Consider the following 27,984-nt stretch of genomic DNA (forward strand, 5'->3'; position numbering starts at 1 on the left):
CATCTACCAAAGTTCCCAATCTTTTTTGTTTTAATCAGCCCTTCGTGTGTGTGTGTGTGTGTGTGTGTGTGTGTGTGTGTGTGTGTGTGTGTGTGTGTGTGTGTGTGTGTGTGTGTGTGTGTGTGTGTGTGTGTGTGTGTGTGTGTGTGTGTGTGTCCTCGGCCACATGGGGATGGTCTATTGGACTCCCGCCTGCCTCTCAAGCACCGAAGAAGACCACTTCCGCTTTCCTCTCAGCTCCCGCCCCGCTCCGCCATCATGAAGTCCTGAACAAAAACGGATGAGAGTCGAGGAAAATGGGGGTAAAAACACGGACTAGAGTCAAAACCCACCGACTACGCTAATGAAATGTCATAGCGCGGCGGAGAACGGAGCGGAGCGGCGGCTTTGAACGACTCGGTTTCCCGTTGAAAGCGGCCCCGGCAGCTCCTGGCGTTCCGTTATTTAGCAGCCGCTAGAGCTGGTTTTCTGGTTTCCTCAGCGGCTGTCAGCGGTTAGCTGGCAGGCGTCAGTCTGACTGGCTGGGTCTGTGGTCTGTACTCATGTCGAGTCGTAAACCCGTCCTAGCTGTTCTATCTACCAGGATGGAGCGGGCTTCGGCTAAAACCGTCGCTAGACAGAATGAGGTCCTTTCGTGCTGAATAGACACCAGAACCGAGGACAGGGAGCGGAGACCCAATATTTTCCTGCCAGGCCAGTCAGCTAGCTCCAGAGCTAGCTACAGTGGATCCCAAAAGCCACGGTAAGACGTGTTATAAATCATTCAGCGTGCTAATCTGTTCCTCAGCCTGCAAGGGAGTGACCACTCAGCGCTCCTTTTTCTGATTTTTCATCTATGACAGCTTGTTGCCGGAGGAAGTTAATGCTCATCTGGCATGCACACAAATCATGATGATCACAGCAGTGATCAATCTGCATGATCCACCAGTGGGACCGCCATTTAGTTCCCTGACTTGGTCATTTTCCACTCCTGTGATTGTAGGTGTCTGCCACCAAATTCTTACAACATAGATCCAAGAGCTGGCCTTGGGCAGCAGTATTTCAAGAGCTTCTCGTTTGTAAAAAGAAGCATGAGCTTCCTCCTGTAACAAATAACCAGACAGAACAACAGAGATGCCCTCTGTTTGAAGTGTTTTGGCACACTAATATGACTCGGTTGTAAAAGCATATTCCTTTGTAAATAAATCAGGTGTTGTTCACATTACCGGTTTGCTCCATGATCTGTTCCCACCAGGCCGTTGTACCGCAGCAGCTTCTGGCTATTCTACTGTGACGCACACATATTTACAAGAGACCATATTTTAAAACTTTTATGGTCCCCATTTATCACAGACTGATGGATTTAGTTTGAAGTTTGTAAAACTTTCTTGTTTACAATATTACTCCAAAAAAGTATTATGACCTAGTATGTGAGGTTTTGTTGGAAATTACTTTTTGTTTATCCACAACTATTAAGTATATTTATTTTAAAGAGGGACTATATATATTACATTGGTAAATGTATAAATAGGCCAGATTTAACCACATAGCTCATGCTTTATGTGTAGTTCCACACAGGTTGGTGGTAAAAGATGAAAATGTGATTTTTGAAGATGAAATGAATTTAATATAAAGCAAGATAAAAACCATGAGGCACTTCACAAGAACAAAATGAAATGATTTAAAATATATCAAATTTAAAAATGGGGAAAAGGGGAAATATTCAGATTAAAAATGTGAATAAAAAAGGAAAAAGTAGAGCAAAAAAAAAACATTAGCAGCAATCAAAAGACACATGATTGATAAAATCATTGATCATGATTCTGAAATGAGCAGACAAGAGACAAAATTGCATTAAATACAAAAGCTACACAACACATCTGCAAAAATTTTATTTAGTTAAGAATCTACAATGAAACGATCTTTTACCTTTTTATCAAATCGTGTCAGGTATTACAGTTTATGGCAGGGGTAGGCAATCCTGGTCCCTGAGTGTCAATATCCAGCACATTTTTGTATTTTTCCTGTTCCAACACATCTGATTTTATTCAGTAGGTAATTAACAAGCTTCTGCAGCACTTGATAACTTGGTTAACAAGTGAATCAACATTCATTCAGGTATGTTGGAGCTAAGACATGCTGTATAGTGGCACTCCAGGACCAGGATTGCCTACCCCTGGTTTATGGTCAAAGTAAGGGTCATGCACATCTTAAAAGTCCCAGTAGGTAAATATTTTGGTATATATCAATGCTAGAATGTAATTGTACTAACACCATATTAAAGATGCATTTCAAAAGTAAATTATGAATAATTTATTACACAAGTATGTATAGTACTTTTACCATTGATAGTGGTCCACCTTCTGCTCTACCTTTGGGATCTTGATCTTTATAGATATTGTAGGGAGAAAAAAAATTGTTTTATTCGTATCGGGATTTAAACAAAACCGGTAAGACCATTCCGAGATCTTGATCAGTAAAGCAGACCATTTTAATGTGTTTTCCTGCAAGTTTTTTTTTTTTCATAATGTAAAACCATAATATTGGCATGTATTTGCCAAATTAAATTAAAATGACAAACTTCAGGAATATCTTTAATGTTATAAACTAAACAGCAGAGTTCCTAAAATAAAACCTTGGGGTACACCTGTGTTATCAACCGTTTCAGAAATTATTGTCAGACTTTTAGAAACCTGATCATTATTATTTTAGATTTCTACCTTTTTGAAATCTGTGCTAAAGGATAACCTGACCTTGTTGCATTCAGTAGGACAATAATTCTTATACACACACACACACACACACACACACACACACGCATGTGTGTGTATATTTATAGTTATGTTTTAATTATTTTACTTTGTGCTCCACTGTTTTGACTGTGTGACTGCCCAGGTGATTCTAGATTAGGTTTTCCGAGAACTACCAGGTTCGGTCGGGGTTTCAGGTTCCTACGAGGGTTCAGAAAAGCAGGGAAATCCTGTGGCCTAACTGTTTTATACAGCATGCAAATCATGGACCGTTTAATCGTTAACCTGTACGGTCTGGAAAGCTTTTACTACCCGTGTTTTAAAAGACACTACATCAAGTCTTAAAAGCTCAAATAATATATACATTTAAATTTAGTCAGATATCAGTCTTTGTGGTGACTTAACTTTCTGCAAAATTTGCAACTATTTAAATGTTTATTGGATGAAGTCGTCACTTCCTAGCATCAAGTGTAATCATGCAAAACAGATATACATCGTACAGTTTTTAAGCTAAGGGGGAAGTCATGATTTTTTTTTATGCCAACATGTTACTGTTTGGAAAAAAGGAGCGAACAAAACACTAAATTTTTAATCCCTTTGGCAGCCTGGGTGTGCGTACCGGTTGTCTAATTGTCGATGGAGGTGTTACCGAGTGTGTGCAGGCTCGTAAAAACCTCTGAACGACCACTTCAGATGATTCAACAAGGGGGAATGTTTGGTTCAGCAATAGAACGAAAAGAAAAGCGTTTGTTTAATTTATCAGAAATCCTCCTTTGAGGCGGTTTTAGGTAAGAGAAACCTTTACTAGGAATTGAGTGGTTTTTAAATGTTGTATTCACATCATATTGACATTGTTGTTGCTGTTGAACAATAAGGATTTTATCTGGTAGATGAGAAGATGTGGATTTTATTTGATGTTTTGGCTCATATGAACTAGCACAGTTGGGGTGGGGGGGTTATACTTTAAATGCCGTTGCAGCACAACTAGTGCTTTGTAGGCATAAAGCGAATTGGAAACAAAAACCCTGCCATGCTGCAGAAGGGTGCGTAGGTCATTAGTGGCAGTCTGTGTAACAAAAAATAATTCAAATATCTGTTTTAATGCGCTGACTTTGATACCACTGTACAGCTGTTACTCCGTTGTCAGGACAAACCTGATCTAAGTGCTGTTTTAATGTTCAGCTGCTCTTCCACACTTCCTATTTTCAGTTTCAGCATAAGCAGTCTCTAATTTACCTCTGCAGGACATCTAGAAGAATGACAGGAGACTTATAGTTGCTCGCTAAACACCAGTCTCCTGGCTAGAAGTGACAGACTGAAGTGCATTTCCTCTTCGTTTTCGACACAAACGCTTGTAATCTTTACAAAGAGCAGACGCTCATCCTGCCTCTTTGTTTCTCACCAGGCGCTGGCCATGCCGTCGAGTGTGCGGGCCGGGAGCCTGAAGGACCCGGAGGTGGCTGAGTTGTTCTGCAGGGAGGATCCTGAGAAGCTCTTCACAGACCTGAGGGAGATCGGTCATGGAAGCTTCGGAGCAGTCTACTTTGTAAGTAACATTATTTTTCTGCTCTTTGATGGAACATTGGCACAGCAGCGGCCGTACTTGGCTTTGACTTGGATCAACTGATGTAAGACCTGCAATAATGTGTTTTTTGCTTTAAGTATTTATCCTAACAATAAGTGGCAACATCTGTCATAAGAAAAGGGCCTTGTTGTTCATTTTCTGATTTCTGTTTCCCTAAAATAGGACGTGAATGAGTCCCAAGATCGACTTCTTGCAGAACTTAATTCCTCTAATCTTAGACATTTTCTTTTTACATTCTGAACAGATTGATCAGAACAGAGAGTAGCTACGTTTACATACGCCGAATTTCCCCTGTCTGATTCAAATCTTGGTTGATCGGAAATCCCAAATGTCTGTTTACATGGACACTAACTAAAATGATCCGATCATGCAGTGAGTATAAATGCACCAAGCGTTCAGTCAGATTAAATAGGTTGAGCATGTGCAGAGTTGCCTTTCCCGAAAAAAGAAATTGTAACCAAACATCATCTTGTTCGCACGTCTTTTCACTCTCACTTTATATTCTTGTTCTCTAGCTTTGTCTGTTGACTTACCTTTCCAGTGGTTTTTGAATTGGTCGATCCTTCTGTGAATTCCCGCTTCCTGTGTCTTTAGATGTACTTGAGTGTATAACTCGGCATTTTTAGCCATTTGGCCATTGAGACATTCAATGATATTAAACTTCCGTAGAGTTTCCAGTAAACAGACCACTTCTGTTTACCTTCCGTCATGTTTTCAACTCATTCTGAGCGTCTGCAAAGGCGGAAAAATGTCATGCTGAAGTTGCACAAATGCACCGTGGACATTATTTTACCCCAACAATCCAAATGGGTGTGTACTTGGACGTCAATCAGACGGATGATCGGACAAAACCGCCTCTCTCAGTTGGAAGGAAATTTCATTCTGATCAGGCCGTATTGGATCAGAATATTCTGATTGACATGTTTTACATAAAGAACTTTTGATCTTATAGGTCTGATTTTTTTTTGCCCATGTAAACGTAGCTATTGTCGTAATTAAGGTTTATAACCTACCATACAAGATCAGCAGAGTAAGCTAAAGACCTTTACCATTCTTATGTTTATTAACATTTATTAAGATGCATAACTTTCATGGAAGAGTTCAGTAATAGATGAGCTTCCATTAGTGAATGCCAGGCCTTTTCTACATTAGTCCAGCATGTTTTAGCTGTTTCTCTTCTTCAGAAGCCCAATAATCACCTCTGCCCAACACACCTCAAACCAGGTGTGTTGGTGCAGAGTAAAGGTGGGCGATTGGAGGAATTTATCGACCATTTTATTATTTTACCATTTCTATGAGTGATTTTTTTATGTAGCCTCGTAGATGGTATATTATTACAAAGTTGATGTCAAATCAGCATTTTTTTTGTTTGTTTTTTTGCAACACTTAAAGACAAATACGTAATTAGAAAGCTTGTGACACAGAATCTTTTGTAACAAACCCCATTCACACTGCTGCCAACTAGTGGCCGCTGTTTGAATTGTGACAAAAGAAAAGAAAATACACAAATGTCTGCATGTAAATTCTTCCAAAAATTAGATACACTGCTTTTGAATGTTGATATATTGCTGGAAAAAATATTGTGATATATTGCCATATTGATATTTTCTTACATCCTTAATATCTCCTCACTTCTTTTTTTAAACCACAGAATAACAAATGAAAGCTGATCAGTATGACACCAGGAGTTAATGGGTACTAACAAAACTTTCTAATAAGATAAGAAAATAAGAACATTTTTAAAGCAATTCCTGTTAACCACATTTATACGCAGCAGGGACAAGTAATGGTTTCATTGAATAATCCTGAAACCTGTGTGCTGAGCTCAGAAGATTGAGATAAAAGGACAAGGTTGCTTTTCCAGAACATTTAACTTAAGCCATCATCAACCAGTTAAAGAAACTGCTCCGAGTCTTGTCAGGGTCATTGTAGTTGAAGGTAAAATAAACTGATAGAACTAAAAAATAACATTTATTTGATGGTGTTGATAAATTGTGGATCAAAGATGTTATTGAAGTTGGTGCTTAATAAGTAAAAGCTGGATACATCTATCAGGAGGTTATAAAAAGCTGACGAGAGAAATAAAAGGTATTAAAAAAAGCAGTGAGTGAGTCGGGGTTGAGGAATAACTTGGCAGTGGTGGATGAAAAGGCTTGTTTAATGAAGGGTGAAAAAGAGCTAGTCGTGGATGTAGAGGTGGACCGGAGAGTGAAGCCGAGCAAGCACAATAAAAATGTTTTTATGTAATACTCATAGCTGCTGTGTCCAGTTTTTAAAATGAATGATGAATCATGGTGTATCTACCTTTTATTAAAAAAAAATTAAAAAGCTTAATTTCTCTGCTTCCAGCCAACATTGAATTAAAAACACACCAAGTGCAGGTGGAGCACCTGTATAATACTGAACTGGTTTGTGTCCACTGTCTTCCAGGCCAATGACATCCGCACAAGTGAGGTGGTGGCAATCAAGAAGATGTCCTATAGTGGCAAACAGTCCAATGAGGTAAGAGTTGAACTAAATTGATTCCAGCTCCCGCCAGGGGTATTCTGCTGTCGTGTCCTTTGGCAAGACACTTCACCTAGACTTTCCTGTGTTGGTCATGGTCAGAGGGGCACGAAATGGTGGCCTCACCTCTTGTCAGACCTCTCCAGGGCGGCCATGGCTACATAGTAGCTTACCATCACTGGCAGTGTGTAAATGTGAGAGTGCATGAAAAACAGAAAGCGCTTTGGGTGCCTTTAAAAGCTCTATATAGATCCAGTCTATTTTTTATTTTAATTATTATAATCGTTCTACCCCTAAGCTCTGTAATCTACTGAAAACCAGTTTATCTGTGGAGAACATTTGCTTATTAGTGACTTGCTCTGTTCCTCCTCCAGAAATGGCAGGATATCATCAAGGAAGTGAAGTTTCTCCAGAAACTGCGCCACCCCAACACGGTTGAGTACCGTGGCTGCTACCTGAGAGAGCACACAGCCTGGGTGAGTAAAACAAACTGCAGTTGTGTCATATTTCGTGATTAGTATTGTTTTCCGGTGTAAAGGCCCTGCCCTGGATTCAACAATGGGTTTGCCTGCATTTCTTTGCTTTACCAGTGGCTAAACATATTAGCAAATGAGGAAATAAACACACATCTACAAGGGCAGCAAACACTGGAAGGAAATTTTAAAAAACCCATTGCATGCATGGGATATATGATGCTAATCTGCTTTCCAACATCAATAGATGAGAATTTGATCCAGATTTCAGTTATTGTAACATCTCGGAGCAAGAGGGGGTCAAAAGGTCACCGGTTGAAACCTGCTTTTATTTTAGAAGAAGGAAAGATCATTTCTATAGTGCCTCTCAAGATAAAAATCACGAGGCGCTTCACAGAAACAAAAAATGTAAAAGTATAAAAAAGAATTTAGCAAATGATTAAAATATATTTCAAATGAGCAAAAAATAGACAATTGTGACTAAAAATTTAAAGAAAGAGAGAGTGAATAGGAAAAAGGGAAATCAGTGGATCCTGAGGAAGGTGGAATAAGTAGGGAGAGCAGAACAAGGAGAGGGTGATGAAGGTCACACAAAAGCCAGCCTGAACAAGTGAGTTTTACATAAAGAAGGTTGGGCGATTAGCCAAACCCTTTTTATTTATTTATTTATTGAGCGATTTTTATTTTTTTATTGCTTGTAATTCTTGCAGATGGAACATTGCAAACTTCCACGTCGAATCAGCATCTTTTCTGCAACTCTTTCTGTACATATACTGTACATCATTTCAAATCTATGATTCCAATGATATTTTGCAGTCAAGGATTCAAACACGCCTGTAGACTCAGTACATCCTTTTGTCAAACTACTCCAAAATTCACAGTAATGTCCAACTAGCCGTACGAAGCCTCTTACCATTAACAGAACTGAGCCATCTCCAACAAGGATGGACTTTTTACATCCAATAAAAGTACAATCAAATATTTGTTCCCTAACAAGTCTTGTGTTAACAATCCAACTTCAATTATTGCAGAAAACAATCTAAATTTCCCTCAGATGCATCTCTCAAATTGCACGTTAGCATCTAAATGTTAGCTTCACACTTTTGAGTGACATTTTCTCAAAAAAATAGGTGAAGGGTTGTCTCCTCCTCGGCTGGACCTAAATCATCTGCTATTGGCTGACAGGTTAGAAGTACCAGCCTCTATTATCAGGTGTGTAGCGCAAACCCAACTGTGGTACATCTTACAGTTTATTAATGTCTCAAATAGCTAATGAAATTAGGAAAACAGTGAAGTCTCAGGTAGAACTATCCTGACGTTCTTCAGCAAACTGAGTATGAATGATTGTGATTGGTGGAGTGCTCCGTGCAGTATGTGTCAGGCCCACAGAACATATATATGTTGTGATATATAATATATCACAATTATATCACCCATCGTCATTTTTTGATTGACGAATATCGATTGGAAATTTTTCTGAAATCACCCATGAATTGCTTTTGTTTGGAAAATAATGTGTATTTGAACAAACCGTTGATATCATTGCTGAGTAGACAGTGATGATCAGGTCAGAAGCTTCTACACACACACACACACACACACACACACACACACACACACACACACACACACACACACAAACAAACTACAGATGATGTAATAGCCATAGGAAACACAATTGCAAGGGAAAGATTGTACTGCCCCCCCCCCCCCCCCCCCCTTTCCCTTTGGTTCATTAAAAATGATTAAGACTCTTGAAGCCCGTTTTAGAAGATGCCTGCATCAGATTCTAGGCCCTCTCAGGCGTGTGTGTTTCTGCTTCATGGTTATTGATGAAGGTCTCGGAATCGTTTCTTGTGGGATTTTGACTGCAACTTTGCAGAAAAGCGTCCGGGTGCTCATTCAGATGTGATGCCAACACAGTCAGTTCCTGTGAGCTAAATGGAAAAGAGAAGATGTGTTATATTCCTCTCTAGATTCTAACAACCATGACAACATTAAATCAAGCTTGTTTTCATCCTGTTAGCGACTTTCTCTGCTTCCCTCCTCGTTTACCCATATTTCCTGTCATTCTGAACACACAACAGCAAAGCCAGTTGTAGTTTTTGCTGCTGACACAAAGCATACAGAAATTTAGGTAGTATTCTTGTGTGTTTTTCTCTTATTGTGCGTTTCCCTGTGTTACACACAGTCAGTGTTTGACTAATCTGATTCAGTCAGTTCTGCTTCCTGGAACAACAGGTTGTAAATGCAGGTATTAAGTTAGGTGTTGGATTCCGTTTTGATGAGTTAGTGGAGATAATTTAAAAACAGCTGCACTCCAATAAAGTTAAAGAGAACAGTAGAAGCATACCTGATAAAGAACATATTTATGTATGAAGTGGTTACAACATTACAATGTTTTATGGCCACTACACAATCAATCAATCAATCAATCAATCAATCAAAGCTTTATTTATAAAGCGCCTTCCGCAACCCTGTCAGGAAGCCCAAAGCGCTGAACAGTGTTACACACCTTCGTTTATAAAACTTATTCAGCCCAGATTGAATCTAAACATTGTCTGTTGTGTTTTTAAGCTGGTGATGGAGTACTGCTTGGGTTCAGCATCTGACCTCCTAGAAGGTACGAAAAAGTGAAGAGAAAGAAAGGCTTTTTTTTTCTTTGCGTAATTAACACTCAATGTTTCTCCCAGTCCATAAGAAACCCCTCCAGGAAGTGGAAATAGCTGCCATAACCCATGGTGCGCTGCAGGGACTGGTGTATCTTCACTCTCACAACATGATTCACAGGTAACCCTCGTTTAGTTGTTTCATTACCTGTACTCTGCTCTCACCACCCACTCTTCTGAGGAGACAAAGCACAAACGGGAGCAGGCATAAAGCTTATGCAACATGCTCACACACACACACACACACACACACTCTGGTCCAACTCATTTAGGTACAAACATCTCGTTACTCTCCAGCCTCCAGGGCTTCATCTCCTTGTTTGGACGGTTTCCCTCCGTGTTTCCTGACCAACTCATTTCTCCTCACAGGGACGTGAAAGCAGGAAACATCTTGCTAACAGAGCCGGGCCAGGTCAAACTGGGAGACTTTGGCTCTGCGTCTATAGTTGCTCCGGCCAACTCCTTCGTTGGAACTCCTTACTGGTAAAACTTTGTATTTAACTCTTTAAAGTGAATGATGGGTGGTATAATGTCCTTCTCCTGCATTTGTTCCCTTTTTGTGGTCTTCATTGGTGAATTGTAAAAACTTGTTTGCTCCTACTAAAACTGGTTGTCACGGGAAAGAACTTATTGGTTAGTGATGGAGCTGAAGTTTAAATGTAGGCCAGGTTCTGCCCGCGGCACATTGAACCAGTGTTTAACCCCTTAAATTTCCAGGTTTAATGAACGCAATGGGGGTTTTGTCCTTTGGGCGGGATGCTGGAATGATGAGGGGTTAATGACAGAAGGTCGTTCGAGGAACACTTGGATCGTACTGAAACAGCATCCAGGATGAACAGTCAGCCAGTTTAGGAAGACTTGGCACAGAACCACCACCCACCTGCTGTAAAGACGAGTTGTAGATGGACACAGAATGTAAACGCTCATGAAAATGTGATCTTTTTCTTGGTTCATCTGCATCATGGTGCGAGGTGAAGCTCTGTGAGGAATAAACAATGAATCTCATCAAACTGAGTTAAAACCAGTGTCTCACTGGGCTGCAGCTGTTGTCGAGATGGCAAGAGTTCTCCGTTTTGGGTCTGAAAATTTAAATAGGATGAATTTAATCTAAACGTGGTCCCAGATTCCTCTGAGAAATCTGCAAGCATCCTCCGTTGGGTTTCTGTGAAAGCCACAGGAGGCACGTTTGGGAGGACTGGTGACCAAATTGTGAACAAAACACGAGACCCTTTTTAAATCTGAACAACAGTTCTGATTTGTTCTCACAAGGATGTCGGAGGTCCCACATGACCTGGTCGTGTATACAGGTGAAACTGTTAAAAACTAGAGTCTGGTGCAAAAGGTCATTTATGTCCGTAATTCATCTTTAAAGGTGAAACTAATGTCTGAGAGACTCGTCCCATGCAAAGCCAGATGTTTCAAGCCTCCATTCGTTATAACTGTGATGCTAGTGGTTTACATGAAAACTGCACATTCAAAAAGTCAGACAATTAGATTATTGTGAAAAGGTTCAATATTCTACACTAAAAATGACACACTCTAACCGGTTAGTGAATCCAGAACACCTATAAAGGGTTCCTTTAGATTAGGGGTGCAACGGATCATCAATGATCTGTGATCCGTATGGATCGCTCTCTACGGCTCGGCACGCCCATGCTCCGCGGATTGGTCAACGAAAACAAAGAGGTGTGTTCACGGAGCGTCGAGGCGCGGCGTGTTTAATGCAAACGAGGAAAAGTGCAGCAGTAGTCATGGCAAGTGGAGGAGGAGAGGAGCTTGAAGAACCACCTGCATCGTTTAAGTCGCAAGTATGGGAGCATTTTGGCTTTCCTGTAACCTACAGTAATGATGGAAGAGGGGTGGTGGAAAAAACAATCACGGTGTGTAGGCTTTGTGGCACAAGAAAGCCTTGTGAGAGTGGAAATACGTCGAGCATGGGCACCCATGTAAAGCGACATCACCCTTGGCGTGTCCAAGACAAATGCTGGCGCTCCTCAACAACCACACAGTCCAACCGAGCTAAAGCGATAACGAATGCTATTGGTGTGTTTATTGCTGCAGACATACTCCGTGGCACAAAGCAAAGGGTTTAAACGTGTGCTGAAAGTGCTTGAGCCACGTTACGACGTTCCGTTGCGCACCCACTTCAGTGAGAAAGTCGTACCAAGTCTGTACGAGCAGGAAAAGGCTAAAGTAGTTGCTGAACTGTCCCAGGCGTCTTCTGTTGCACTCACCACAGACGGGTGGACCTCCAGAGCAACGGAAAGCTACGTCACGGTGACCGCTCACTACATTACAGCGGAGTGGGAGATGAGGAGCCCTGTGCTGCAAACACGCCCCCTGCATGAGAGCCACACAAGCTCAAATCTGGCGCAGGTACTCACCGAAGCAGTGGCAGCGTGGAAGCTGGAGAGGCCCAATACAAATATCCCAGTCACAACAGATGATGCTAAAAATCAGACAGTAAATGAGGCAGGACTGGGCCCACAAATAGGATGCTTTGCACATACAATAAATTTTGCATCCCAGAAGGGAATCATGCCGAATAAGATGGACCGTCTCCTTGGGAGGATCAGGAAGGTGGTTTCCTATTTTCACAGAAGCACAACAGCTGCACATGTGTTGAAGACCAAGCAGGAAATGCTTCGGCTGCCTACTCATAAGCTCATACATGATGTCACAACAAGGTGGAACTCTACTTTTGACATGTTGGAGCATTATGTTGAGCAGCAAGCAGCTGTGTACTCTGCACCAACAGACAAGACCCTGAAGAAAAATGTCAGAGACATCGTGACTTTGTCTGATGATGATGTGAAAGTAGCTGAGGAGGTCCTCCAGGTGCTCAAACCCCTCAAAATGGTTACCACACCAATGAGCACTGAAACTGGTCCATCTGTTTCCACGATCCTGCCACTGAAAACAAGGATTCTACAATCCATGGCTCCAAGTGAAGAAGACGGTACCATCACGGCGGATGTTAAAAATGCCATCAGTGAAGACTTAAAGCCCAGATACACTTCATCCCCAACTCTGGAGGAATATCTTCACAGATCTACTGCATTTGATCCCAGGTTCAAGTCTCTATCCCACCTGGACCCGGCCATGTGCCAAAAGACATACAATGATGTCACCAGTGGGATTGTGAATATTCTGGGCACTAAAGACATTGAACAGGTAAAGAAAAAAATATTTTATTTGCTTTAAATAATGACTTTACAAAACAATATTTTTAATTTTTCTAATTTATGGAAAAAGAAAATTAATTGTTGCTCTGCAGGGTGGTGTTGCAGAGCCAACCGACGCAGGTTTGGACACATCTCCTCCCCAGAAAAAGTCGACCATGGAGGAGCCTTTTAGTGAGACCTTTACAGACAAGGATGTAAGTAAGACTGTTACAGACACCATCAAAGAGGAGGTGACTTCCTACCAGGCAGCAAGGGGCATTCCGGTGGATGGTGATCCACTGGAATGGTGGAAAGTCAATGAGGGTAAATACCCTCACATTGCCATGATGGCGAAACACTATCTAGCTGTGCCTGCTACTTCAGTGCCTACCGAGAGGGTTTTCTCAACAGCAGCAGACATGGTGACTGCACAGAGGTCCTTGCTCTCCCCAGACAGTGTAGACACCCTTATTTTACTCAAAAAGAATTTGAAACTGTAAGCTCAGATCTGCTTTATTTTACTTCTTGATTTTTTTAAAATTTATTTATTTTTTATGATGATCTGCACAAGGGCTAGTTCGTTCAGTCTTCAGGTTTAAAAGCAGGTACCAGGCCTTATTGCACTTTAAGTTGTTTCATCCACTCTCCTGGTTTAAAGGAAGATGTCTGCCTTGTTTTTATATACAGCCTGTCACTGCCATGCCATTTACTGCACTTTGATTTGTTTTTTAATTATTTAGAATTGTGTATTGGATAGGCATCTTGAGTTAAATGTTTGTATTTAATAAGCATGTTAAGCAAAAAATAATAATGCTGCGCTACGTGTTCTACAAAATAAATGGAGAGCAAAGTTATTTGTCCTTTTCTTTGGATCATTTTTCGGATCAGCAGAAAACAATCTGTGAGTCAAAACCATGATACGGTCCGAACCGTGGGTTTTTTGATCCGTTGCACCACTACTTTAGAGGGTCTCTCAAGGCCCTTACACACTAGCATCAGCTCTACTCCACCTGGACCGGGTTGGGAGTGTTCTCATTTGGGTAGCCTTGGATTTCCTCGCGCACAATCAAACGTCTTTGCAGCCCTCTTCCCAAGGCTAACTGCCTGGAGCTGAACTGGTCCAACACACCCAGTGCTGACTGACTGGCCGGCTCAAATTCATGCCGACCGTTAGGGGAAGCCTCCGATTGGTGGATAGAATCAGCCTTCGGGGGCGTCACGCAAACTGATTCATCATCATTCTGAATGCTGTGGAGATAAAGAGCTTCTGACTGAAGCCGTTTTCTCACTGTTAGGGGAACACACACACACACACACACACACACAGCAGGATGCAATACCAGAGTCTCCAAAAACAAAACCGCTTTTGTTTAATAAAGGAGACACTGCGGACTCATCTGCGCTCTTTTGCCCCGCCCACGTGCTGGGAGATGCTCTCATGACATCACTGATATCTTATTTTTCACACCAATTTTGTAGACCGCCCATGTGCTCAATCATGCCCGCATTCCTAAAGCAGCGTGGAATGATTGTAGCCAGGCTGGGGCGGGTGGAGTAGAGCCGATGCTAGTGTGTAAGTGCATTAGTCTAAGGTGGATTACTGACATAAATGGACTTTTGCACCAGATTTTAATTTCTCCTATCAAACTTCCCACTAAACAGTTTTTGCTTATTGATTTGGTGTGAAAATCTAACATTTTCTTGTATTTTTGTGTCTCCACCCATCCAGTCACCCACGGCTGCAGCCCAGTGCAGCAGTTCTTGCGTGTGAACAAACATCTTTTATCCGCTGATCTTTGAAGATGTTTTTCTCTTTTTCGCGCTTAGACCTTAGATGTGGCTCTAGTCCACTTCCGTAGGTCTGTCTGTAGCGGGTGTGTTCCATCTTCCACATGAATGAAGCCAAAACGTCTCATGCAGGTGTGGCAACATGAAAGTCAGTTTGCACATAGGAGCTCCCACAATGCTCAGCTGCAGGATAAAACATTCCTTTTAACTTTATCAACATAAATCTGAGCTTATTTTAAATGACCTCCATTGGTAGATCTGTTTGTTTTCATTGAAACGTGTTATCCATGAAGCTCCGAGTGTGTTGTTTTACATCACTCAGCAGGTAGAAGTTACTGTAATGTGGTGCAGATGTTAGAGGTGAAGCGGCTCTGGGGCGCTGTCTGCTGCTCCGGTCCTAACAAAAGGTGAAGAGTTGGACGTGGTTGGATGCTGGGTGGTGAGTTGCTGTCTTCTCTCTGCAGGATGGCCCCTGAGGTGATCCTCGCCATGGACGAGGGGCAGTACGACGGGAAGGTGGATGTGTGGTCACTTGGCATTACCTGTATAGAGCTGGGTAAGAGCTAGCCTTAAGTGTGTCAGTAGTGTTCACTGGGCTGAAAGCACCCACCTTTTCTCTCCTCTGTGTTTGAGTCATGCTATGTGGTGTTTTATCACTCTGCAGCGGAAAGGAAGCCGCCTCTGTTCAACATGAATGCTATGAGTGCCTTATACCACATCGCCCAGAACGAGAGCCCTGTGCTGCAGTCTGATCACTGGTGAGGCTCAGTCAGAGAACATCCATGACTTGGCAGGAAGCAATGCGGCTTTATTGTCCCGAGAGGATCATTTTCTCATTTTATTCTTTGGAATAATAAAAATGAGATGACATCTAGTTTTTTTCCCCCTTTTAGGTCGGATTATTTCCGCAATTTTGTGGATTCCTGTTTGCAAAAGATCTCACAGGACAGACCTACCTCTGATGTGCTGCTGAAGGTACAAAAGTCTGACTGTTGGATTGTTTGGAGACTTTATTACTACTTTATTTGGTATTCTGTCCAAATGACATAAAAGATGTGATCACAGATGGCGAAGCTATACTTCACTCTTAGACTTCATGGACTTAATTATCAACTTTTTAAAAATTAATTTAGACGAGAATGTAGTTTTTAATTTTTCCTTTGTTTTTAAACCAGCTATCCAGTTTCCCCCTTTCAGGAATTATGTATGATTATTTATTTATTTATTTATTACTCCATGAAAGTGATGTAATTTCCTTTTTTTTTTCTTTTTTTTCCCCCCGCATCCACTGTTCCATAGATCCCCATACAGTTTAAATGGAGCTATGTTCAGCATTAGCCAATAGCATTAGACATCCGCTTACATACAGATGTCAATCAGAGCGTGCACGAGAGTTTGAGGACATACGCTGACTGATGAAAAATAATTTATAGATCAACAACACAGCTTTGTTGGCCAGCTAGAGGTGTGGGTTCATGAAGGAGAGGCGTTGCTTCCAGCCGTAATCAAGGAAGTAGGGGGAGAAGCTTATTGTGCAATACATTGAATTTCTGCTTTAAACCGTTACTGAGTGTGAAGCAGCTGGGATGAGAATCAGCTCCTCCAAATCTGAGACCACAGTCTTGAATCTGAAACGGGTGAATGCCTTCTCCGGGTCAGGGATGAGGTCCTGCTTCAAGTGGAGGAGTTTAAGTATCTCGGAGTCTTGTTCTGTAGTCAACTACAACAAAGAAATCTACCCGTCTCTTAATCAAAAACTACTCAAAAAAAGAATCATAAATTCACACAAACGTATAAATGAAAACGTCCCAAACCCTCACCTCTTTGTCTCCTAACCCGTCTCTCTGCCCAGCACCATTTCCTATGCAGAGAGCGCCCCATGACCGTGGTGATGGACCTGATTGCACGCACCAAGGATGCTGTCCGTGAGCTAGACAACCTTCAGTACCGCAAGATGAAGAAAATCCTGTTTCATGAGGCGCCCAACGGGCCAGTACCAGAAGGAGGCGATGAGGAGGAGGTCAGATAACTTCAGTTGGTTCACTTTTAGGGAGGGTTTGAGAGGGAGTTTCCTTTTCCAGGTTATTCTAGGATTTAATTCCCATCCTAAATTACCTCCTTTTGCCAAAACGTTAAAAGTTCCTGAACAGAACCACCTCCTTCTCTTGTCTGCCAGGACGTGGAGCAGTACATGCTGCGTACCGGCACGGTCAACAGCATGGAGAGCTCCCACTCTCTGCCGTCCATGTCCATCAGCGCCAGCTCCCAGAGCAGCTCGGTCAACAGCCTGGCAGACGGCTCCGACGACAGCGGGGAGATGGCCATGATGCAGGAGGGAGAGCACACCGTCACCTCCAACAGCTCCATTCTGCACAAACCCCTGGTCAGTCCAGACGGTGAACCGCCTGCTGGTAGAGACGACACCGCCCTGGTGCTTCTGTTACTCGTGAAGGATAGCTGATTGTGTTTCTGGCAGCTTTTGTGTTTTGATGTTGTAAGAGTTAAAATTTTGGTCCTATGGTTTCATTGTTGTGTGACAAAGTCTAGCTGTCTCAGCTACAAATACAAACATTTACATGGAGGGTTTTTAGCTTTTCAACTCAGAAGACCTCTTTTACTGATGCCAACTTGCACCCCCTCCAGGAAGAGTGAAGTAAGAGCAGAACCATCACATTGTTCATGGAAGTTGAGGAAATTAAGATAAACGTACATTTTTGAGTTGGAGAAATAAAAGTGGTTCATGTTCATAAAATTAAAAAAAAATTACCAGCAGCTGGAATCATCTGGGATCACACTGGTGAGTCCTGACTGCCTCTTCTACAGGACAATGTCACATACTGATGTTTTTGTTAAATTACGTCAAAATAACTTCTGTAAATCTGACTTTTATCCAAAAGTGAGTCTAGAGTTTTCTGTGCAGTTTTAAACCTCCTGTATAAACAGTAAAGTTGAGTTTAATGACTACTTGAGACTGTTTGTCCCTCTTTGTAGAGCCATGACAACATCTACGACGATCCATATCAGCCAGAAGTCGAGTCGCAGCGAGAAGCATCCTCTGCTGGTGGGGGAGGAGGTGGTGGTGGGGGGAGACGCCGACGCAGAGATCACTTCGCTACCATCAGGACAGCCTCACTGGTGACGCGTCAGATCCAGGAGCACGAACAGGGCTCGGCTCTCAGGGAGCAGATGTCTGGGTAAGGTGGTAGATCTCGTTAGGAGAGACCAGTCGTTGGTTTCGGGTCTTTCGACTCCCTGCGTCTCCTCTCAGGTACAAGCGGATGAGGCGGCAGCACCAGAAGCAGCTGATGGGCCTGGAGAACAAGCTGAAGGCAGAGATGGACGAGCACCAGCTGAGACTGGACAAAGAGCTGGAGGGTCAGAGGAACAACTTCTCCATGGAGATAGAAAAGCTGTCCAAGAAGCACCAGGCTGTCCTGGAGAAGGAGGTGTGCAGGAGGAGGACCGGGAAAAGCTGAAACGAGACAACCACACCTCCTTTAAATTGGTTAAAATTCTCTTTTAGGCTAATTTAAGTCCTTGATTGTTTTATTCAGACTAAGGCGGTCCTGACTGAGGAGAAGAAGTTCCAGCAGCACATACTGGGTCAGCAGAAGAAGGAGCTGACGGGTCTGATCGATTCTCAGAAACGACAGTATCGACAGCGAAAGGAGCAGCTCAAAGAGGTATGTCTAGTTCAGCTCTGTCGCTTCTCTGAGAGAAGACAAGATGACATGGCAGCGGAGATGATTGCTTTTCGTCCTTCACTCAAGGAACTGAACGAGAACCAGTCCACACCGAAGCGGGAGAAGCAGGAGTGGCTGGTGCACCAGAAGGAATGTCTGCAGCAGCTGCAGGCTGAGGAGGAGGCCGGCCTGCTGCGGAGGCAGAGGCAGTATTATGAGCTACAGTGTCGCCAGTACAAGAGGAAGATGCTGCTGGCACGCCACAACCTGGAGCAGGACCTGCTCAGAGAGGTGCCCCCGCCCACCCTTGGCTCTAAACGGGAGTTTTATAAAGTTTAAATAAAACTCAACACTTAGCCAGATTAGGTTCTAGCAGTTAAACCCGAGTATTCCTGTGCAGCTCGGTTCATCTTCCGCTCGTTGTTTTCTGTAGGAGCTGAACAAGAAGCAGACTCTGAAGGACCTGGAGTGTGCCATGCTGCTGCGTCACCACGAGTCCACCCAGGAGCTGGAGTTCCGGCAGCTGGGTTTGGTCCAGCGCACGCGGGCCGACCTGATCCGCACGCAACACCAGACGGAGCTCACCAACCAGATGGAGTACAACAAGAGGCGTGAGCAGGAGTTGCGTCAGAAGCACGCCGTGGAGGTCCGCCAGCAGCCCAAGAGCCTGAAAGTGAGTGAGAGCAGCGAGAGCCTGGGGCCTCCTGAGGAGTGCCAGTCCACTGAGGGTCCAATCAGCAGCTGGGACAGTGAGGCGGGGCCGCTAGAGGACGGGGGCATCGGAGAATTAGAAAAGGAGAACGGCATGGTGGTGAAGGAGGTGTGCGAGGGTGGAGCTGAGCTAGATGGAGTTGTAGAAATCAGAGATGATGAAGATTTTAGAGAAGTGATGGAGGAGGGGGAGGGGGTGTTTGTGTCTGAGGTCCAGGGGAAGTTTGAGATGGAGGATGGAGGAGCACAGAGGACTGGTGACGGAGATGCTGACTGGAAACTTGAAGAGGTTGTGGATGTGAGAGAAGTAGAGGGGGTTCAGTGGGAGGATGAGGACGAGGAAGAGTACAGCCACATGTCTCGTGTGGACACTGATGAAGCGGAGGGCAGAGGCGTAGCTGATGGATGTCCATCAGAGCTCATCTCCTCGTCCACTCCAGAAAGAAGACGGCTCCGTGAGCGAGACATGGATGAGCTGTCAGAGTTTTACTTCCCCAATGCTACAGAGGAGCTGGAGCCCATTCCCGTCTCCCCCCCTACTCTACCTCCCCCTACCCAGACTTCCCTCCCCTCCCTCTTTTCTCACGCCATCTGCCTCCTCCTCTCGCTCTCTGCTGCCGCTCAGCCCTCCAACCTCACTTTAATGCTGCTTTCCATCTTCCTTCTGTCCCTTCGTCGTTCCCCGCCCCTCCCCTCTGTCGCCTCCCTCATCCTCTCAGCGGAGCTTGCTTTCTTGGCGCTTTTCTTTTCCTACTTCCTGTTGCGATCATGCTGCTCGCTGTCTCTCTCCACCTACCTGACTCTCAGCCTTTGGGCCAGCGCCCTCTTTAGTCTAGGACTCTCCTTCAGCTTGGGGATTTACTACATCCCTGTGATTTTAATCTCTGCCTCCTTCCTCAGCTCTCCCTCCCTCTTCCTTTCCCTCTACTTGGTGGTGGTTCTGGTCGTCAGGCCGGCACGCAGCTTCCTCCAGCACGCACCTCGTAAAATCAACCGATTGTGCATGCGGGTCCTGTTCCGCCTTCCTCGACCCCTGTTTGCCATGTGCCAATCGGTTCTGGGTGGTGTCGCTGAGCGAAACCTGTACGAAATGTTTCCCAAAGCTGGGCGGAACTGGGGGGTGCGCCAGTCTAAAATCCCAGTTGCCCTAAAGAGTTTATCTTTGGAGCAGCAGGCACGCTGCAGCAGCACCTCCCCCCTGGCCAGGTGCCTGCTCTGGGGGAGGCGCTTCAGTAGACGCCCGCTGGGGGTCCTGGCAGACTGCGCTAACACCATAGTTCTAAAACTGGCCCGACGGGTGGCTACAAAGATGCCCGTCGGAGTCCTGAGCAAACTCCAAACCCTGGGCCTCCTGAAGAAGGAGCTTCCGAGCCGGTTGCCTCAGCTTCTCCCTAGGGAAGTCAGGGAGAGCAGGCAGAGGGAAAGGAGAAGGAGAGAAAGGGAGAGGATGCGGAGAGAGGAGAGGGTGAGGATGTTTCGTGATGAGGCCAGGTGGGAGTGTGGGTTGAGGCGAGCATCGTCTGGAAGGTTTGACCGGGTCAAAGTTCGACCATGGAGATAGCAGGAGAGTGAAAGGGAGTGTTCTGAAATGTGTGTGTGTGTGTGACCCCACTATCCATTCCCCAGACCATTGCAGATCATTGGGTCAGGCCCATCCTTTTACTTGGACCCCAAACTGGTTTGTGGTCACACTTAGAGAGGATTTAAAAACCACACGTTCTGTGTGCGCGCGCGTGTGTGTGTGCGCGCCTGCGTGCGTGCGTTGGCTGAAAGCGATTTTGGCTCTTCTGTCGTTCTCTGGTGCATGTTTACGCCACACTGTTGACTTCAGAAGGACTGGAGGAGCTGCAGTCCTAATCCCAGTGGATCTTTAACATTTTATTATTGTGCTTTTTGTAAAAGTTCAACTAAGTTTCTTTAATTTTATAATTTTGCTCTTAATTTCTAAGACAAATCTTTTATGGTTGTTTTTAAGACCGTTTTTGTGCAATTGTGTGTTGTTTTCTCTCTGGTGGTCTTATTGGATAAAGTGCACTGATCGGCGTAGAACAAATACTCCAGTGTTATTTCTCTGTGGGTTAAACTTCACTCCTCTGGGATGAGTACTGTGAAAAAGGAAAAGGATGCGTAACAGTTTCACTAGCATCAGCCTGAACACTAGCTGTCGGTCAGTAAAAGTGCAATAAACATTAGAGTGGAAGGATCTCGAGCCACCAGGAGGAGATGAAACCCAGACGGTTTGGATCTGACCCGGTGTAGTCAGCTGGTGCCTGTAATAACGAAGCTAGCTGGACTCTTATTGCACACGATGCAGTAATCTTGTAAAGTTTTACCATGTAAACATTTTCCCCTTAAAGACAAGAACAGGGCCTACTTACAAAGTTTGGGCAAATCTATGAAGGGAACAAAGAGGAAAAGCGGGATGTGAGAGTGTAGGAAGACCTTTGATAGAAGAATAAAACTATATTTGAATGTTTATAGTAGCAGAGTTTATATGAAGCCATACATTTGACAATCCTCCACATTTAATAAAGATTCATTTCATGAAGCCATTTCCCAAAGAGGCCAAATAAAGATCCGTTTGTTTTTATTGGTCTTTGAATCCTGAAACCTGCGCAAGTGCCTTAAACGATGCTTTTAATGGTTCCTTTTTATCAGAAACCAAAGATCATCAACGAAAGGATTAGAGCTGCAAATGTTCAGGTTAAATAACTAAATAAACCAAAGATCTCGTTAGATTTTTATCACAGGAAACACCAAAGTGCTTCTTTACGTTTATTTAAGTGAAATAAAAGAATAAAACTCGTGAACATAAAAGCCAGACTGCCTGCTTTAAAAACACCTAATAATGAGGCAAAAAGGGCTGCGTGCTGCACCTTTATGTGGGGTTAAATCAGCTGTAAAGTCTCTACTTCCTGTTGTCCAGGAAGTAGCCCTGGTTTGCTTTGAATGTTACGTTTTGCCATTGATCTGTGTTCATCTTGTTCCTCTGTATGTTTACATGTCCGAGTGTTTCCTCAGACTTATGCCACCCTTATTATTTTTATTATTATTTATGCAGGGTTTAGAGAGCTGCATAGATTGTTCTGGACCTTTTTGGGCGAGCTCATTTTAGCTGTGTGTGTGTGTCGGCGTTTTCTGTACGGCCGTGTGCTCTCAAGCATAGAAAAAAACATTTGTCCTTTTTTATTTGCATAAAAAATAAATTCTTTTGTTTTGAAATCATTGTCCTGTCTGTTTATGATTTTTCCCTTTATTTACACCTCTTTTGTTTAGATTCTCCCTGTTTTCTGTTAACAGCCCTTATTTAGCAGAAATCCCTTTAGGATTTAGTTTTCCCCTCAAGCCTCTCCTGTCATCACACACATCTGTTATAACCCCCTTACCCCCTTTTTCCATCCAACACATAAAAAGTACGTCTTTATTTCCTGGGTAAGTTATAATAAGCTACAAAAGGAGGACTTGTCTTATCTCTGAAGCAGATTAGATTATATTGACAGTGAAAGCTTTTGGTTTTGAGTCGAGATTATTTAAATATAACTTGGTGAGTAATAAACTTTTCCTCTAATGGATGCGTTCGCTGTTGCTGATGGACCTTTTGATCTTGTGTTTCGGTACAGATGAGTTCAATCCATCTACATCCAGTTTAATGTGAGTTTGTCCATAAATGTGCTGACTCGCTGCTAATTGGTAAACATACTCAGATTCCCGCGACAGCTGCAGGAAAGGTTGTTTCACACCAAACGCCGTCATTTATGTTGAATATTTAAAAAAGCAACAAATAAAAATGCAACGACTGATCAAACTCTCATCTGCTCTTCCAGTTGTAGCAGGTGAAAAATCTGATTCATTCTTTCCACTGAGACAAAAGTAGACTGTGACCCAGTTATAAGTGAAATGATTATTATTTACATAACTGTTTAACATTTAGTTTTCTCGCCTCGCCTGATTTTCTGCACACGTCATTTGAGTAAACAAATTTCTTTTAATTTTGCCCTAGCGTCGGGGATTTGTTGACCCCAAGGTACATGTTTCACACTGGTGAGTTTGCACTAAATCTGCAGTGTGATAAGAGATTTGTGTAATTTGGAGAAATAATCTGAGAATAAGGGCACATCCACTCTAGGCCAGGACAGCGCCACAATCAAATCGGAGTGAGTGAACCTTTAGAAATGTAGTTTCTTTGGTCAAACCTTTAAAGGTTTGTGTTACGGGGAAGGCCTCAGAGCTCTAGTGGTAAAGTGTCCGCTCTGAGACTGGGAGATCAGGGTTCGATTCCTGGTCGGGTCATACCAAAGACTTTGAAAAAATGGGACCCAATGCCTCCCTGCTTGACACTCAGCATTAAGGTGTTGGATTGGGGGGTTAAACCACCAAATGGTTCCCGAGCGCGGCTGTGTCTGCAGCTCACCGCTCCCCCAGGGGATGGGTCAAATGCAGAGAACAAATTTCGCACACACATCAGTGTGTGTGACAACTAATGGGACGTTAACTTTAACTTCTCTTAAATTTCTCTAATTCAGAGGAAGGTTTGCTGAGTTTTTGTTCCATTAAGTGCTTTTACGCCATAGCAGTGGTTCCCAAAGGACCCCATTCCTGTGTCCAAGACACAACCCCAACTCCTGCCTGCATACACACAACTAAAGTGAATAATTACAAGATGTATACAGAGTTATAACTTGCATAGTTTGGATTATACTTCTTGGCGTGTTAATGGGATTTTATGAATGTAATTATTTCAAATCTAATCTTGGTAACCTCACAAATTCAGCATACGCAAAATAGTAGGGGCCCTCTACAATCTTGTGTGGACCTCAGGCTGGGAACCACCGCCCTATAGGTACTGCAGTCTAGAGCGGATAAGAGCTCCCTCGGACCGGGTTAGGGGGTGGGGGTCAACAAAACACCGATTAAAGTGCTTTTGGTTTTTTAACTTTTTAGATGTCATGGAGATAAAGTAAAAATAGCCCCAAGAACATTACTTAAGTACAGTTATAGAAAATGTGTACTTAAGTACAGTAACAAGTACTTGTAAGTAGTTTACATTACATTACTGTTATTTCCTACCAAATATTTGCGTTCATGTTTTGGAACCACCTGATCCCGGATATGTTGGTCAGTCCAGTCCGACCTGGCCTTCACAACTCCATTTGGTCCCATTTTCACTCAGATGCCTCAAAATCACATGATGTCTTTGAACTCCTCCCACTCCAGAGCAGTGAGCAGAACGTTTTCATAGAAAAACAGGATGAGATCTCTGCAGCATCTAGAAGGCTTTATTGTTAGCCTAACATGGATTTTGGTTCCCTGCAAAAACTGTAATGAAAGGTCAGTGTCATTAAAGTCAAAAATGTACCCTTCTGAATCATGCTCAAGCATCACTCCTTCATTCATTCATTCATTCATTCATTCATTCATTCATTCATTCATTCAAACCCCCGGAGCTCTTTCAGCCCAGCTGCTTCCGTCTCTCCTCTCTCCTCCAGTCCAAAGAGCTTCAGATAAAGCGCCAGTTCCAGGACACCTGTAAGATCCAAACCCGTCAGTACAAGGCCCTGCGGAACCACCTGCTGGAGAACACGCCCAAGTCGGACCACAAGGCCGTGCTGAAGCGTCTGAAGGATGAGCAGACTCGTAAGCTGGCCATCCTGGCAGAGCAGTACGACCACTCCATCAACGACATGCTGTCCACTCAGGCTGTGAGTAAGACGGAGATGTTGTCCGCTTCACACCACACCCACACTGCTGTGCCTGGCTCCTGTTCCTCCCGTCTAATCTCCACCTGAACTCACATTTCTGTAGCAAACCCAACCCTGCTGGGTGAAACTGCTCTTCTTAAACATTGTGTTCCTTGGTCTGGACCCAGAGCAGACATCTGGAGGAAAAGAGGATCAGACTAGGAGCACTAGTATTCAGCTAAAACACCCAATCAGGTTTTATTATAATAAACTGACATTTTACCAGTGCACTCCTGCAACATTCACACAGCTGCATACATGTTTGTTTTTAAATACAAATGAAATCTGAATTCATATATTAAAATTGTGTCACTCCCTTTAACCTGCAGGTTAATTGAATTTAGTCTTTAGAGCAACAGTGCAGAAGTAGGAATCTAAAGGAAACCATCATAAAACAACCATTGTCTTACGGACAGTTTCTTTAACCTGATTTACTTTTAGGATAAAACTGGTGCTGAAGGAGGCGGTTAGAGCTCCTCTGTCTCTGTCTCCAAGTCCTGGATTGTCCATGATGGAGGCCTTTCAATGAAAAATAAAACAATCCATTTAAATGATTTTTGTTGCTCTGATTTTACTTGATAAAATAAAAAGAAATACATCAAAAATAAATTATCTAATTTAAAAGGATGCATCATTCAGGACATCTGGTAAAGTCTCTAAATAAAGTGGTTAATCTCAGTTTTACCCACAAGATCAGGTTGGTTTGAATGGCTTACTACAAAAGACAATTAAAAAAATGCATATTATATTTCCTACTGTCATATTTATGTGATCTGAAACATTTAACAGCATAAACAGAAGTATTTAATTACAGCAGGATTGTTTCAAATTGCTTTAGCCATCCTCCAGTCTCAGTGCTGATGCCCACACAGCTGGAGCTTTTAAACAGATAACCGGAGTGAGGCTGCAGCAGCACGTCTCATCGGTGACATAACCATCTGTGGGACTTTGATTACCTCACATGGCATCGTGCCACATGAATCTCAGTAAGCCAGATCCCCACTGCCCTTGTTTATGCTCCGATCCACTCACGGAGGTAAAGTCTGGGGAGCTTTATGCTGTCTAATGGAATCTGAGGTCAGGAAAATGTTTATTTATAACTCAAGAAATGTCGTGATGTAATCAGCAGGTTATTGCATAAAATCAAATCTTCATCAACTCCAACTGCACAAAAAGCAACGCCAACTTGGAGAAAGGATTTTTCAAACGTTGCTCCTCACACTCCCTTTTGATCTCCTCAGCTGAGGTAGATATTAATACAATCATCTCCTGCTCCTTTCCTCCTCTGCCTCAGCTGCGGTTGGATGAGACTCAGGAAGCGGAGTACAAGGTGCTGCGGATGCAACTGCAGCAGGAGCTGGAGCTTCTTAACGCCTACCAGAGCAAGATAAAGATCCACACGGACACGCAGCACGAGAGGGAGGTGAAGGACCTGGAGCAGAGGGTCTCCATCCGCCGGGCCCTGCTGGAACAAAGGGTTAGGCTTCTCCTTAAAATATGGCTCAGGATTCTGGTGAGTTGCTAAAAGTTAAAGTAGGTGACAGGAAAGTGTGTAAACTGGATGATAGCCATCTACAAAATCAGGTAAAATTGGTGAATTGAACTCTATTACAGCCCCATTATGCTCTGAGTTTTATCATTTTCATGTTGAGTCCACTAGAACAGGCTTAACTGACCTCACTACAGAACCTCTTGCTACATTTTGGTTTAAAATGCCTTAAATCAGCTCCTGTCTCTTTAAAAAATGGAAGAACAGTTCTCTGATTGGTCAACTTAGTCAACTGTTTGACTTAAATTAGTGAAGAGTGATATGATTGGACACGATGCAGATTTATACGATGTGATTTATGTCCTCTTTTCCTAGATCGAGGAGGAGATGCTCTCCCTGCAGAATGAGCGCTCGGAGCGTATCCGTACCCTGCTGGAGAGACAAGCCAGTGAGATTGAGTCCTTTGACTCTGAGAGTCTCCGTCTAGGCTTCAGTAACATGGCTCTGATGGGCATGCCAGGTGATGCTTATGCCAAGCAGGGCTTCCCCAACGCTCAGCCCTCCAGCTCCCGCTCTGTGGGCCACTGGAGCCATGGTGTGCACCAGCAGAACCCGTCTTCGCAGCAGCTTCCCCGCCGCAGCCATAACAGCAGCAGCAGCAGTGGAATCAGCAGCGGGATGGGAGACCGTAGGAGTGAGTCCTCTTCCTCCCACGGCTTGGGATTGGTTCTGGGCCATGGCCGGGATGGGAGGGACATGCACCATTCATCCCGTTCCTCTGCCTCCTCTTCCTCCTCCTCCTCTTCGTCTTCCTCCCATCATCAGCGCCACCACCTGCCCCAGCACTACCACCATCAGAGCACGCCGCAGCTCTACCGAGAGCGGGAGAGGGATCGAGAAAGGGAGCGGGAGAAGGAGAGAGAGCGGGAGTGGGCTGGAGTGCGAGGCTCTGGCGGAGACCTGGCCCACCCACACCCCCTGCCCTTCTCCCATCACCTTCCCTCACGCTCCTCCTCTCAGTCCCTGGCCATGCTGCCTCCCCCACCCCCCGCTCCTCCCTCCATCTCTGGCCCATCCTCGTCATCCTCCTCATCCTCCTCCTCACAGGGTGGGATATATGGAGGCGGAGGACTGGCCGTGCGAGGGACCCCCAACCTGATGGCTCTGAGGAACAGCCCCCAGCCTCTTAGGAGGACGGCGTCGGGTGGTGGGCCCGGAGGCGCTGGAGGTAGCGACGGTGTTCTCAGCCGGAGCACCTCCGTCACTTCGCACATCTCTAACGGCTCCCACTTGTCCTACTCTTAGAGAGGAGGCAACACATCAAAAATTGGGGGGGTCCAAAAAATGGGTGGGGCTTATTTTAGGAAGGTAGCTATCACAGGCTTCACCTCAATACTCTCGGCTTGCCACCTTTCCTAATTTACTGAACCGATTCCAACTTTGCTGAGAA

General features: G+C 43.9%; 1 protein-coding gene across 2 annotated transcripts; it reads left to right on the forward strand.

The window, feature by feature from the left end:
• Positions 1-519: 519 nt before the first annotated feature.
• On the forward strand, positions 520-27,972 carry taok2b (TAO kinase 2b). 2 transcript variants are annotated; one of them, XM_015963260.3, is made up of 20 exons: positions 520-742; positions 4,135-4,275; positions 6,745-6,816; positions 7,194-7,295; positions 9,870-9,915; positions 9,986-10,082; positions 10,331-10,444; positions 15,378-15,469; positions 15,578-15,671; positions 15,807-15,888; positions 16,766-16,933; positions 17,090-17,296; positions 17,905-18,107; positions 18,182-18,359; positions 18,468-18,596; positions 18,684-18,887; positions 19,030-19,269; positions 24,794-25,006; positions 26,340-26,522; positions 26,910-27,972. In XM_015963260.3, the coding sequence occupies exons 2-20, from the start codon at positions 4,144-4,146 to the stop codon at positions 27,837-27,839; spliced, it is 3,486 nt and encodes a 1,161-aa protein (XP_015818746.1). In that variant the 5' UTR covers positions 520-742; positions 4,135-4,143; the 3' UTR covers positions 27,840-27,972. The 2 variants fall into 2 exon arrangements, with proteins under 2 accessions (XP_015818746.1, XP_015818745.1); XM_015963259.3 differs by lacking the exons at positions 24,794-25,006; positions 26,340-26,522; positions 26,910-27,972 and having other exon boundaries at positions 19,030-21,081.
• Positions 27,973-27,984: the final 12 nt, after the last annotated feature.

The sequence above is a fragment of the Nothobranchius furzeri genome, chromosome 16 (genome assembly GCF_043380555.1).
Source record: "Nothobranchius furzeri strain GRZ-AD chromosome 16, NfurGRZ-RIMD1, whole genome shotgun sequence".
Taxonomy (NCBI): Eukaryota; Metazoa; Chordata; class Actinopteri; order Cyprinodontiformes; family Nothobranchiidae; genus Nothobranchius; species Nothobranchius furzeri.